This window comes from Pelodiscus sinensis, chromosome 22, assembly GCF_052426305.1.
Source record: "Pelodiscus sinensis isolate ZL-2025 chromosome 22, ASM5242630v1, whole genome shotgun sequence".
Classification (NCBI taxonomy): domain Eukaryota; kingdom Metazoa; phylum Chordata; order Testudines; family Trionychidae; genus Pelodiscus; species Pelodiscus sinensis.
Window position 1 is genome coordinate 2,339,418 of NC_143073.1, and position 12,582 is coordinate 2,351,999.

Below are 12,582 nucleotides of genomic sequence, written 5' to 3' on the forward strand. Positions count from 1 at the left end.
TTCCAAGGATGGGATACCGGGTCATGGCCCATCCCTCTGCCCCGCTATGGCCATTCCATGGCCTCGCCTCAAATGGCCAGCGAAGCCCCGCTAACAAGACTTAGGAGGAGCAGGACACTCGCCGGATGCGGCACAGCTGCTGTCTACACCAGGGCTCCCCACACGGAATGCCAAGGAATGAGATTCTGTCCCAGCGGGGGCACAGTGCCACAGGGTCCACAGGCCCTGCTCCCCATGGCTGCGAGCTGGGCAGGGTGATAGTTGGGGGCAATGGGGTGGTGCCGATATGCAGGGCACCGGCGTCCTGCAGGTGTCTGCGGGCTCTCTGGTGTGACGGCGTGTCGGGGAGCCCTGACCCTGCACCCCCGTCCACAGCCAGATGGGCCGCTCAGCCAGGCCATTGCTTCTGGGAGATACAGCGCAGCAGGCTCGCCATTGCCACGGAAGTCAGGGCAGCCTTAGTTCTCTTGGGGGAAGGGTTCACAGGCCCCTGAACCCCCCTGTCTGGACTCAGTCTGCTTCCTTCATGGTGCCCCAACACCTAGCAACTCAGCCCCCAGGCAGCCACGCCCCTGGCTTTGTTTCAGGTTCCACCACCTAGCCCAAGTGTCAGGCTGCTGGGCCCTGCCTACATGCCTTCCCCCGGGGACCGTCCCCCGCTGGGTCTCTCTCAGCATGCAGCAGTAAGGGTCACACCCAGCACAACACAGCAACCAGCAAACGCCAAACCAGAGTGGATCCAGAGCCACAAGAGTGTACAGCACACCCGCCATGTCCACCTGGCGTCTGGCGCCGCTGCACACCCCTGCTTGCAGTGGGACCGGGCCGGGCTGCACATCAACCACGAGTGCCCCCCTGCCACTTCCACTCGTCTCAGACGTCAGGGGAGCCCTCGCCCGTGTTCCTGGGCAGCCTCCGCCGAACTCCAGGTAGCGAGCCCAGGCCATGTGCTGTGAAAACACCCCCTAACATTATCTGCATCTGTTTGGGGGGTGCGGCAGCCCTGGGGGAACAGCACATCCCGGCACCACCGCGTACGCCGCATCCTGCCGCACTGGAGTTTCCCCTTCCAGCTGCATGGGAGCCTGGGGTGACACCCTGATGCAGCTGGGCGCGGGGGAGGTTGGCCACTGGCGCCCCTGCCCGGAGTATGTCACACCAGCTCCAGGTGTATCGTTCCCCTGGCTCACAGCACTGGCCCCAGGTTGGTGCACCCCACTACCAGGCCGATTGGCCAGGCCCCACTCTCGCCTGACAGGGCAGCCCTGGCTCCATTCCCTGCCGCAAGCCGCGGGGCCAGCTGATCCAGGGCTCAGGGTGCCAGAAGCCGGACCCTGGGACGCTCTCAGCCTTTGGCTCCCTCCTCCAGCTGCCTCAGGAAATGGCCCAGTGGCCAGGCGGGGAGCCTGCCTGCCGGGATGCAAGGAGGCTGCCAAGGGAGCGAAATGGAGACAAGCCAACACTGCCACCCTCGTCCATGAGCCATGGGTTAGTAGCCCTTCTCCCGCCTCATTGGCTCACCGCAGGTGATTGACAAGCCCCGGTGCGGCTGCAGGATACGCCGATTGGCCAGCTCTGTCTGAGGCCCGTCACTCGGCCATGGCCCAGCCAATGAGCAGGCAGGGCCAAACCCCGAAGCTTCCTCCAGAGGCGATTTCGGGGTGATTAAGCCAAGCGACCGTGGGGTCTGCGCAGCCGCCCCAAGCAGGCGCGTCCGGTTCCCGTGCGCTGGGCTTGGGGCTGGCACGTGAAACCCACAAGGACGGGCCAGCCGGGGCCTCGCGGGTTTGCTCTCTGGCCCGGCTGAGTGCTCGGGGGCCCCCCCCTCACTGCTCAAAGAGGCTGGTCCAGAGTCCTCCGCAGCGGGGCCGGCCTGCCTCCGGCTACGCGTGCAGGGGAGGGCAGCGGCCAGGGGCAGCGCAGATCCCTGCAGCCCTACACCGCCAGCCTGCAGACGGCTGCTCCCTGGTGTCCTTGGCGTCAGGCCGGCAGCCAGGCCGTGCAGGGGGAGAGCCCCAGCCACCGGCTCGCTCAGAGCAGGCCCGGCCAAAGGCAGGATGCTGGGAGCGGAGCCCCAGGCCTGGCTCCTATTGGGCCCCGAAAGCTCAGGCCCAAGGCATTAGGCAGGACCTGGCTCAGAAGGGAGGTTCTGTCGTAGGGACGAGCTGGTGCACAAACCCCAGCCTGAGTCCCCCCCCTGCACCCACAGCTCCGGGCCCGGAGTGCCCCGCCTTCGCAGGCAGCCCGCCAGTCCCACAACAAGAGTAGGGCCTACACAAAACAAGGGCTACTTGATTGAGGGGGGAGATTGCCAAGGGGGCCATGCTTGGGGTCAGTTAGGGGCAGGGTTAGGCCCCGCACTCTGGGGCAGGCAGAGCCCCACACAGACATGGGCTCTGCCTGCCTGGGGCCCTCCTGGCTACTGCAGCAAGGAGGCAGGTTAGTAGCTGCTCCACATGGGGGCTTTATGGACGAGGCCGGGCTGGGTGAACGGCTGGTGGGGCCCATGCCGTCTGCAGCCCCTGGCCTACTGCTGCAGGGACGTCCAGCTTGGGCAGGGTCGGCCCCATGCCACGGCCTCGTGCTGCGCAGGGCTGCCAGATCACGCTGGCGTCCTGGGCAGACCTGCTCTGCGAGCCGCTGCGGTGAGGCCGGAGGGAGCCGGGGGAGGGTGGCTGCACACAAGGGGCACTTGTACCCACAGGCCACAGCAGCAAGGCAGCAGAGCAGGGCTGCACTGGACAGGAAGCAGCAGCCGGGGGGGATCCCGCCAGCTGCACAGGGAGGGCGGGGCTCTCGTCTGGCGGCGGCAGGGCCGTTGGGCCGGGCTGAGGCGCAACCCGCGCGGAGCGCGGCCACGCCGTGAACCTCGCTGCAGAGCCCCCCGCGAGCTCTCAGCACACGCGCCCGGCGCCTGGACGAGCCCCAGCGCCGCTCAGGGGCTGGAGAGCAGGGCCAGGGCCAGCCGCTGGATCCAGACCACTCCAAGCCGGCGGGCAGACGCTGGGGGCGACGGGTGGCACCTGCTGGCAGTCAGAGGCGCCTGGGCAAGGCTCTGGGACACGGGGCTGGGCGGGCACAGGAAGCCGGCGCTGGCCGGACCCAGCTGGCCACCACGCAGGCAGCTTTGTGCCAGGTGCTGCCTGGTGGACCAGAGCACCTAGTCCCCCCCCTCCGTGCTGAGTGTCCCAGCCCCGGGGCAGCTCCAGGGATGCCGGCTGGGGGGCGGGGAAGGGGGCACAGGAGGCACGGAAGGAAGTCGTAGGCAGCTGGGGGGGGGGGGCTCAGCCTCACACTGCAGCCACTCCGATTGGCTACTCTGCCTAGGGAGGCAGGACAGCAGCCAATTAGACCTCCCTTCCCCAGGCAGGCTCATGGAGAGAGGGGAGGGGGCGGGCAGGCCCGGGGCCCCCGTAGCCGATGGGGCTCGTAGGTTCCTCTCAGCCCCCACCCGCGCCACACACCACGAGGCAGGGAACTACAGAAGCAGCTTTATTTACAGACCCGACAAAGCCCCACGAAACGAAGGGCTGGGGGAGCGGAGACGCCATATTGCACAGTGAGATCCCCAGGGCCAGGCCCCTGCCTCCCCTCCCCGTCAGTGCCTCCCACTGGCCCCCGCCCAGCCACAGGTGGGGAGAGAAACCGCTTCCAGTGCAGATGGGGAGTCGGGGAGGGGGGTCCTTCCTGCCCCGGCGGGGTGCAGTGCCCCAGGCCCACGACAGCCCCGGGGTCTCTCGCTCACCCCAGCAGGGTGTGCTGGGGGGGCATGTGGGGCCCGGGTCACAGCACAGCAGTTACAGCACAAGCCAACAGCAGCCGTGGGGAGAATAAATAAATTAAAAAAATATATTAACACTGACCAACTGTCCGGGGGGGGGGGGGGGGATGCATCCTGGGGGACCCCGGGACAGTGTCCCCAAAAAGAGAGAGCTCTGGGGGGACAGGAGCCATGGGCGGGGCAGTCGCTCGGCCATCTCCCTGTCTGTCCCGGCTCCTAACAGCACCGACCCCCAGACATACCCAGGGTGCCGGGGGCCCCTCCCAGGCTGGGCCGGGGAGCAGCGCCGACCCCCAGACATGCCCAAGGCCCATCCCTCCAGCACCGGCCTGCCGCTGAGACCTGCCACCAAAGCCCCCAGTGCGGTCGGCACAGGAGGGGCTGGGTGGGTTGTGCCCAGAGCAGGATCTTGGCCCTGCCCATCCAGCCCCCCCACTTCCTTCCCCCGAGCTGCAGGGGGCTCTCCGGCTCCCACCCGACTGTACTGCGGCTCAGGGGCTCAAGGCGCCGCCCCCCGACCTCGGGAGAGCCCCAGGGGGCGCTGGGAACGACGCTCTGCCCTGCTCCCCCCCCCCCCGAGACCCGGTTCAGTCCCTGAACTCGTCCGGGGCAGGCGACGGGCAGCCGGCACTAGCACTCCAGCGTGGCCCCGAAGCTCCGGCGGCAGTCGATGGCCTTGGAGCTGAGTGGCTGCGCCCGCCGCCGCGTCAGCTCCTCCTTGCCCAGGCTGCTGGCCACCTTGGCGTAGGCGGCTTTGTACTTCTTGTCGAAGGCGGCTGGGGGGACACAGGGGGTCAGACTCTGGAAGGGGCAGGGGAGCCGGGGCCAGGGTCCCCCAGCCTCTCCACAGGCTGAGCGAGCATGGGGGTACCCCCACCGCTGGCTCAACCCCATGGGCCCGGCCAGCCGGATAGTCCCCCCCCCACCGCCCTCGGACCAATGGGCCCGGCCAGCCGCATAGTCCCCCCCCTGCCCTCGGACCAATGGGCCCAGCCAGCTGCATAGTCCCCCCCCTGCCCTCGGACCAATGGGCCCGGCCAGCCGGATAGTCCCCCCCCACCGCCCTCGGACAAATGGGCCCGGCCAGCCGGATAGTTCCCCCCCCCTGCCCTCGGACCAATGGGCCCGGCCAGCCGCATAGTCCCCCCCCCACCGCCCTCGGACCAATGGGCCCGGCCAGCCGCATAGTCCCCCCCCTGCCCTCGGACCAATGGGCCCGGACAGCCGCATAGTCCCCCCCTGCCCTCGGACCAATGGGCCCGGACAGCCGCATAGTCCCCCCCCTGCCCTCGGACCAATGGGCCCGGACAGCCGGATAGTCCCCCCCCGCCCTCGGACAAATGGGCCCGGCCAGCCGGATAGTCCCCCCCCCTGCCCTCGGACAAATGGGCCCGGCCAGCCGGATAGTCCCCCCCCTGCCCTCGGACAAATGGGCCCGGCCAGCCGGATAGTCCCCCCCCTGCCCTCGGACAAATGGGCCCGGCCAGCCGGATAGTCCCCCCCCGCCCTCGGACCAATGGGCCCGGCCAGCCGGATAGTCCCCCCCCGCCCTCGGACCAATGGGCCCGGCCAGCCGGATAGTCCCCCCCTGGGACCCATGGTCCTGGCCAGCCGGATGGTCCCCCCCCACCGCCCTCGGACCAATGGGCCCGGCCAGCCGGATAGTCCCCCCCCTGCCCTCGGACCAATGGGCCCGACCAGCCGGATAGTCTCCCCCTGCCCTCGGACCAATGGGCCCAGCCAGCCGGATGGTCCCCCCCCACCGCCCTCGGACCAATGGGCCCGGCCAGCCGGATAGTCCCCCCCTCGGACCCATGGTCCTGGCCAGCCGGATGGTCCCCGCCTTGGAGCAAATGGTCTGCCAACTGGATATCTCCCCCCACCCGACCAATGGGCCCGGCCGGCTGGATCCACCCTCTCCCCCTGCCCCCCACAAGCCCGCCCCATACCAATGTCCACATGGTCCCTGCCCAGCACGGCCAGCATGAGGAAGAGGATCTCCCGGTAAATGCTCCTAAGAGAGGAAGGGGAGAGCGGCGCTGAGTGGGGACGGGGGGCAGAGCCGGAGGGAGCGGGGTGGGAGCAGGGCGTGGGGGCGGGGGCAGGAGGGCCTGGGGAGGGGAGAAGGAGGGTCCGGGGGGTGGGGGCAGGAGGGGGCGGGGGCAGGAGGGTCCGGGGGGCAGGGGAAGGAGGGGGCGGGGGAAGGAGGGAGGGGGGGCGGGGGCAGGAGGGCCCGGGGGGCGGGGGCAGGAGGGCCTGGGGGGCGGGGGCAGGGGCAGGAGGGCCCGGGAGGTCCGGGGGAAGGAGGGCCTGGGGGGCGGGGGCAGGAGGGCCCGGGGGGGGGCAGGAGGGCCCAGGGGGCGGTACCTCTGCAGCGGCAGGGGGCTGGGCTGCCTGGCCAGGGTCTCCAGGAAGAGGGCGATGGCCTTGTGCACCTCGCCCAGCCCCACGTGGCTCAGCACGGCCTCCAGGAACGCCAGCGAGAAGGGGCAGCCGTGGCGGCTCCAGGGCGGCAGCCGGGCAGCGCTGTTCCCTGTGGGGCGAGCGGAGGTCACGGCGCCGACCGGCCTCCCCCAATCGCCCCCCTGAGCCATGGTCACCCCCCCACAGACCCCCCCCAGCCACAGACCCCCCCACCCCCGCTGAGCCATGGTCACCCCTCCCCCCCACAGACCCCCCCCCACCCCCCACCGAGCCACAGACCCCCCCACCCCCGCTGAGCCATGGTCACCCCTCCCCCCCCACATACCCCCGCCGAGCCACAGACCCCCACTGAGCCATGGTCACCCCCTCCCGCCACTGGCCCGCAGACCCCCCCACCCCCACTGAGCCACAGACTCCGCCCTTCCCCGTGGCCCCACCCCTGCTACTCACTGTGGATCCTCCAGAGCAGGTAGAGGGGAGGGCAGCTGTCAGGGTCGTGGGTCAGGACGTCCCAGAGCAGGCGCACGCACACTGGGGGGCCCTCCAGGGGCTGGACCTGCAGAGAGCGGGGGGTGGATCAGGGCAGAGGGGGTGGAGGGGTCTTGGTGCAACACCCCAGGGGATGGGCCCTTCGGGGTGGGTGTGACGGCGCGTCGGGGGCCCCCCGATCCTGCACCCCGGAGCAGCCAGAACAGACCCCGCCGGCCAGTAGAACGGGGGGCTCATCGCTCCTCCGGGTACAGCCCAGCACAGACGGGACGTGGCTCCAGGAGTCAGGGCCCGGCAGCCTCAGACCCTTGGGGGAGGGGATCCATCGCCCCCCAGACCCTCAGCCCCCAGCTTAGTCTGTCCCCTTCATGTTTCCCAGCCAGGACCTGCCTCGTGCCCAGGCCCTGCCCCCAGCCCGGGGGCGTCTCCCCCCCCCCCTTGTTCCCTGCCCAGGCTGGGCCGAGGTGTCTGGGCCAATCCCCACGTGGGGGATCCAACCTCAGTGCAGGGACCCCGGGTCACAGAGCAGACCCCCCCGCTAGGTCACAGTGGGGCAGATAGGCCCGGGGGGGGGGGGGCTTACCTACCTGGGGGGGGGGCCGGGCATGCCTGGAGGCTGGCACCAGCTGCAGCAGGTTGTTGGGCAGGTCGAGACGCCGGAAATACCAGACCAGGTTCCAGTATATTATGGGATGGCTGTCCACCAGCTCCGGCTGGGCCAGGAACTCGCTGCCCTCGTGCTCCAGGAGGCTCTCCAGCTCCTTCCGCAGCACCAGGGGGCTCAGGTAGGCGAAGGTCCCCAGCTCCGCCCGTGGGGCCGCGCCCCCAGGCACCTGCAGGGGGAGCGCCACCCTCAGAGCCCCTGCCCCCCGCAGCCCGGCTCCGCCCGCGCCCCACCCACGCCCCTTGGGCCCAGCCCGCAGCCCCCCGCCCGCGTCCCCTTGGGCCCAACCCGCAGCCCCCCGCCCGCGTCCCCTTGGGCCCAGCCCGCAGCCCCCCGCCCGCGTCCCCTTGGGCCCAGCCCGCAGCCCCCCTGCCCGCGTCCCCTTGGGCCCAGCCCGCAGCCCCCCTGCCCGCGTCCCCTTGGGCCCAGCCCGCAGCCCCCCGCCCGCGTCCCCTTGGGCCCAGCCCGCAGCCCCCCGCCCGCGTCCCCTTGGGCCCAGCCCGCAGCCCCCCGCCCGCGTCCCCTTGGGCCCAGCCCGCAGCCCGCAGCCCCCCGCCCGCGTCCCCTTGGGCCCAGCCCGCAGCCCGCAGCCCCCCGCCCGCGTCCCCTTGGGCCCAGCCCGCAGCCCGCAGCCCCCCGCCCGCGTCCCCTTGGGCCCAGCCCGCAGCCCGCAGCCCCCCGCCCGCGTCCCCTTGGGCCCAGCCCGCGTCCCCTTGGGCCCAGCCCGCAGCCCGCAGCCCCCCGCCCACGTCCCCTTGGGCCCAGCCCGCAGCCCCCCGCCCGCGTCCCCTTGGGCCCAGCCCGCAGCCCCCTGCCCGCGTCCCCTTGGGCCCAACCTGCAGCCCGCGCCCCCCACGCCCAACCTGAAACCCCTGCCCATCTGTGCCTGCACCCATCACTCCCGGCCCGCAACGCCCAGCTCCACCCACGCCCGCCTGCCGGCCCAGCCCTCCCTCGGGCAGGAGCAATAGGCAGGGTTCCCTGTCCATGTGCGCAATGAATTTTGTGACGTGCCAACCGGGCGCTGGGTGATGCTCCGCACAGGGAGGCTGTGGGGTGGGGGCAGGCTGAGGAGTTAACAGGGTGGGAGGGGGCTCAGCCCTGGGGCAGAGGGTTGAGGGCTCGGCGGGGGTGCAGGCTCTGTGGTGGGGCTCAGGGGGGCGCGCAGGGCTGGCTGTTGGAGAGTGGGAGCTGAAGGCTTTGGGGTATGATGGGAGCTCCGGGCTGGGGCAGAGGGAGGTGTGGGGGGGGACAGCTCTGGGATGAGAGCTTTGGGGTGCAGGAGGGAGCTCAGGACTGGGACAGGAGGCTGGTGTGGGCTCTGGGCTGGGGCACGGAGGGGGTGGGCACGGGCTCTGGGGTGGGACACAGGGGGTGGCGCGGGCTCTGCAGTGGGGCACTGGGGGGGGTGATGCCAGCTCCGGGGTGGGGCATGGGGGTGGCGTGGGCTCTGTGGTAGAGCACGGGGGGGGTGATGCCAGCTCCGGGGGGGCACAGGGGGTGGCGCGGGCTCCAGGCTGGGACAGGGGGTCCGGACTGCAGGGTGCCCTGGGGAGAGAGGAAAGCCCCCAACCCTCCCTCGCCGCACAGCTTGGGGCCAGGGGGAAGCGCCCCTCCATGGCTGCTGCGGCTCCTGTGGGCCCAGGCTGGGCTGGGGGGCAGAGGCGTTGCAGGAGGCAGCGGGCAGGAGCGTGGGCAGTCGCGGGGGCCGGGGGCCGCAGCGCCCCCTTCTGGCCGGCTGTGCGGGGCGTCTCCGGAGGGGCCGTACCGAGGGGTCCGTGCAGCCGTTGCAGAGCGCCGGGGGGGGCCCGGGCTGGGGCTCAGCCTCGTCCAGAGCCAGGCACTGGTAGCGGTCGCTGAGCACCGGGCCTCGGCCAGCGGGCGGCTGCTCCACTTCGTCCCGGGGCGGCGCCGAGGGGCTGGGGGAGGAGGGGGCAGGTTACTGCAGGGCAGCTCATGGGCCCCCAACAGCCTGCCCCCTCCCGCCGGTTCCCATGACAACGGCGTGAGGGGAGGCACCGCCCCACAGCAAGGCAGGTTCGAGAGCCCCGCGGGCCACCCGCCCCCAGACGCAGAGCAGGGCGGGGCTCGGGGCAGTTGCAGGGGGTCCCCCAAGGGCCCCCTCGAAGGCGGGATCCCACCTGGGGGGCCGCGTGAAGTCCCGGATCTCGACGGCGAGGAGGGGCACGAAGGGGCGGGCGCAGAAGGGGCAGCAGGTGTTGAGGTTGGAGTCGTCGGGCGTCCAGCCGGCCATCACCTCCTCGTCGTGCACCAGGGAGCCGCAGGTCTGGCACCGCGAGCAGCTGGAGAGCCGGATCTGGGGGGGGGACTCGCTCAGCCCCCACGCGGCTCTCCCGGGGGCAGGGCCTTCGGCTCGGCCCCCCCCACATTCCCGCTCCTCAGGGGACTAGTTGCAGCCCCCTCGGTCGCTGCCTCCCCTCTCCCAGGTCGCTGGGACCCTCACTGGGCCCATGGGGGGGGTTGCTGTCCAAGCGCCCCCCTCCCAGCCCTGGGGCTACGGACTCCTGCCAGGCAGGCGGGGGGGGGGTGCTCACCTCCCCGGGGGCGGCTCCAGACCAGGACGGGGCGGGGAGCGGGGGGGGGGTTCAAAGCAGCTCGGGGGAGGGGCGGGGGGGGGGGGCGGCTCCAGACCAGGACGGGGGCAGGAGCGGGAGGGGGGCTCAAAGCAGCTCGGGGGAGGGGCGGCTCCAGACCAGGACGGGAGCAGGAGCGGGAGGGGGGCTCAAAGCAGCTCGGGGGAGGGGCGGCTCACCTCCGGGGGGCGGCTCCAGACCAGGACGGGGGCAGGAGCGGGGGGGGGGGCTCAAAGCCGCTCGGGGGAGGGGCGGCTCACCTCCGGGGGGGGGGCGGCTCCAGACCAGGACGGGGGCAGGAGCGGGAGGGGGGCTCAAAGCAGCTCGGGGGAGGGGCGGCTCACCTCCACGGGGGGCGGCTCCAGACCAGGACGGGGGCAGGAGCGGGGGGGGGGGGGCTCACAGCAGCTCGGGGGAGGGGCGGCTCACCTCCGGGGGGGGGGGCGGCTCCAGACCAGGACGGGGGCAGGAGCGGGAGGGGGGCTCAAAGCAGCTCGGGGGAGGGGCGGCTCACCTCGGGGGGGGGGGGGGCGGCTCCAGACCAGGACGGGGGCAGGAGCGGGAGGGGGGCTCAAAGCCGCTCGGGGGAGGGGCGGCTCACCTCCGGGGGGGGGGCAGTGGCTCCAGACCAGGACGGGGGCAGGAGCGGGAGGGGGGCTCAAAGCCGCTCGGGGGAGGGGCGGCTCACCTCCGGGGGGGGGGGCAGTGGCTCCAGACCAGGACGGGGGCAGGAGCGGGAGGGGGGCTCAAAGCAGCTCGGGGGAGGGGCGGCTCACCTCGGGGGGGGGGGGCGGCTCCAGACCAGGACGGGGGCAGGAGCGGGGGGGCTCAAAGCCGCTCGGGGGAGGGGCGGCTCACCTCCACGGGGGGCGGCTCCAGACCAGGACGGGGGCAGGAGCGGGGGGGGGGCTCAAAGCCGCTCGGGGGAGGGGCGGCTCACCTCCACGGGGGGCGGCTCCAGACCAGGACGGGGGCAGGAGCGGGAGGGGGGCTCAAAGCCGCTCGGGGGAGGGGCGGCTCACCTCCACGGGGGGCGGCTCCGGCCCCGCCGAGGCCTCGGGCAGCGGGTCCGACGACTGGCGCAGGCTGAAGCTGCCGAGCGAGGTGTCCGACAGGTCGCACTCGCTGCCCAGGGAGATGGAGCTCTAGGGGGAGACAGGCCGTGGGCACCCGGCACCCCGGAGCCCAGGGCCCAGCCAGTTCCAGGGGGGCAAACTCCCCCGCCCCACAGCAGGGTATCGGGGACCTGCCGCAGGCCCGGCCCAGCCCACACCCGGGGGGGGGGAGACGCGGATGTGACCACGTGGGGATTTTAGCCCCCTTGCTGCAGTGCAGGTGAGTTCTCCCGTCCTGCAGTAGCCCCCACGTGCCTCAGTTTCCCTGGGCCCTGCCCCACTCCCTACATGGGGGAAGGTATTTCAGTGACCGCCCCCCCGCCCCCAGGCACACACTGGCCGATGCCCTTTGTGACCCGACCCCAATGGGGGGTGACCGGGAAGGGGCTGGAGGCGCTGGGCTGGCCGCAGGGCGGGGACAGGCTGCTGGGGGAGGGCGTCCGGCTGGCTTGGGGGGGCTGGCAGGGGGAGAGGCAGGGCCCTGGGCCCCTCTCCCAAGCGGGGCTCCCCTGGCTGCTCCTGGTACCTGTGCTGACCAGCCTGTGCTGCACCACGTCCCCGTCGCCTCAGCCCCCCTGTTCGCCCCGCGGCCGAGAGCCCCCTACGGCTGCGGGTGGGGGCCGGTGACACTGTCGGGGGTTCCCCCAGCCCAGCCCCTGGCAGGAGCAGTGGGGGGAGGGCGCGTCCCAGCCCAGCAGCAATGGCCCCCCCACGCCCCCCGGGGCACCTCCCAGCCCAGCAGCAATGCCCCCCCCCCACGCCTGCCGGGGGACGACCCAGCAGCAACGCCCCCCCCCACGCCCGCCGGGGGACGACCCAGCAGCAACGCCCCCCCCACGCCCGCCGGGGGACGACCCAGCAGCAACGCCCCCCCCACGCCCGCGGGGGACGACCCAGCAGCAACGCCCCCCCCCGACACCCGCTGGGGGACGACCCAGCAGCAACGCGCCCCCCCCACGCCCGCCGGGGGACGACCCAGCAGCAACGCGCCCCCCCCACGCCCGCCGGGGGACGACCCAGCAGCAACGCGCCCCCCCCACGCCCGCCGGGGGACGACCCAGCAGCAACGCGCCCCCCCCACGCCCGCCGGGGGACGACCCAGCAGCAACGCCCCCCCCCCCCACGCCCGCCGGGGGACGACCCAGCAGCAACGCCCCCCCCCCCCACGCCCGCCGGGGGACGACCCAGCAGCAACGCCCCCCCCCCCCACGCCCGCCGGGGGACGACCCAGCAGCAACGCCCCCCCCCCGCCCGCCGGGGGACGACCCAGCAGCAACGCCCCCCCCACGCCCGCCGGGGGACGACCCAGCAGCAACGCCCCCCCCCCCACGCCCGCCGGGGGACGACCCAGCAGCAACGCCCCCCCCCCCCGCCCGCCGGGGGACGACCCAGCAGCAACGCCCCCCCCCCCCCCCCGACACCCGCCGGGGGACGACCCAGCAGCAACGCCCCCCCCCCCGACACCCGCCGGGGGACGACCCAGCAGCAACGCCCCCCCCCACGCCCGCCGGGGGA

General features: G+C 73.0%; 1 protein-coding gene across 10 annotated transcripts in view; it reads right to left on the reverse strand.

The window, feature by feature from the left end:
- Positions 1-3,479: 3,479 nt before the first annotated feature.
- Positions 3,480-12,582, reverse strand: part of DENND4B (DENN domain containing 4B) — a 29,875-nt gene continuing 20,772 nt past the window's right edge. For 7 of the 10 annotated variants that reach the window (XM_089772292.1, XM_089772293.1, XM_089772289.1 and 4 more), the window contains 8 exons: positions 10,975-11,097; positions 9,500-9,675; positions 9,127-9,277; positions 7,282-7,527; positions 6,656-6,761; positions 6,149-6,314; positions 5,731-5,795; positions 3,480-4,557 (listed from right to left, as the gene is read on the reverse strand). In XM_089772292.1, coding sequence (XP_089628418.1) covers positions 4,412-4,557; positions 5,731-5,795; positions 6,149-6,314; positions 6,656-6,761; positions 7,282-7,527; positions 9,127-9,277; positions 9,500-9,675; positions 10,975-11,097 — 1,179 coding nt within the window. In that variant the 3' untranslated portion in view covers positions 3,480-4,411. Of the gene's footprint in view, positions 4,558-5,730; positions 5,796-6,148; positions 6,315-6,655; positions 6,762-7,281; positions 7,528-9,126; positions 9,278-9,499; positions 9,676-10,974; positions 11,098-12,582 lie in introns of those variants that run through there. The other 3 variants (XR_016347694.1, XM_089772295.1, XR_016347695.1) reach the window with 3 other exon arrangements.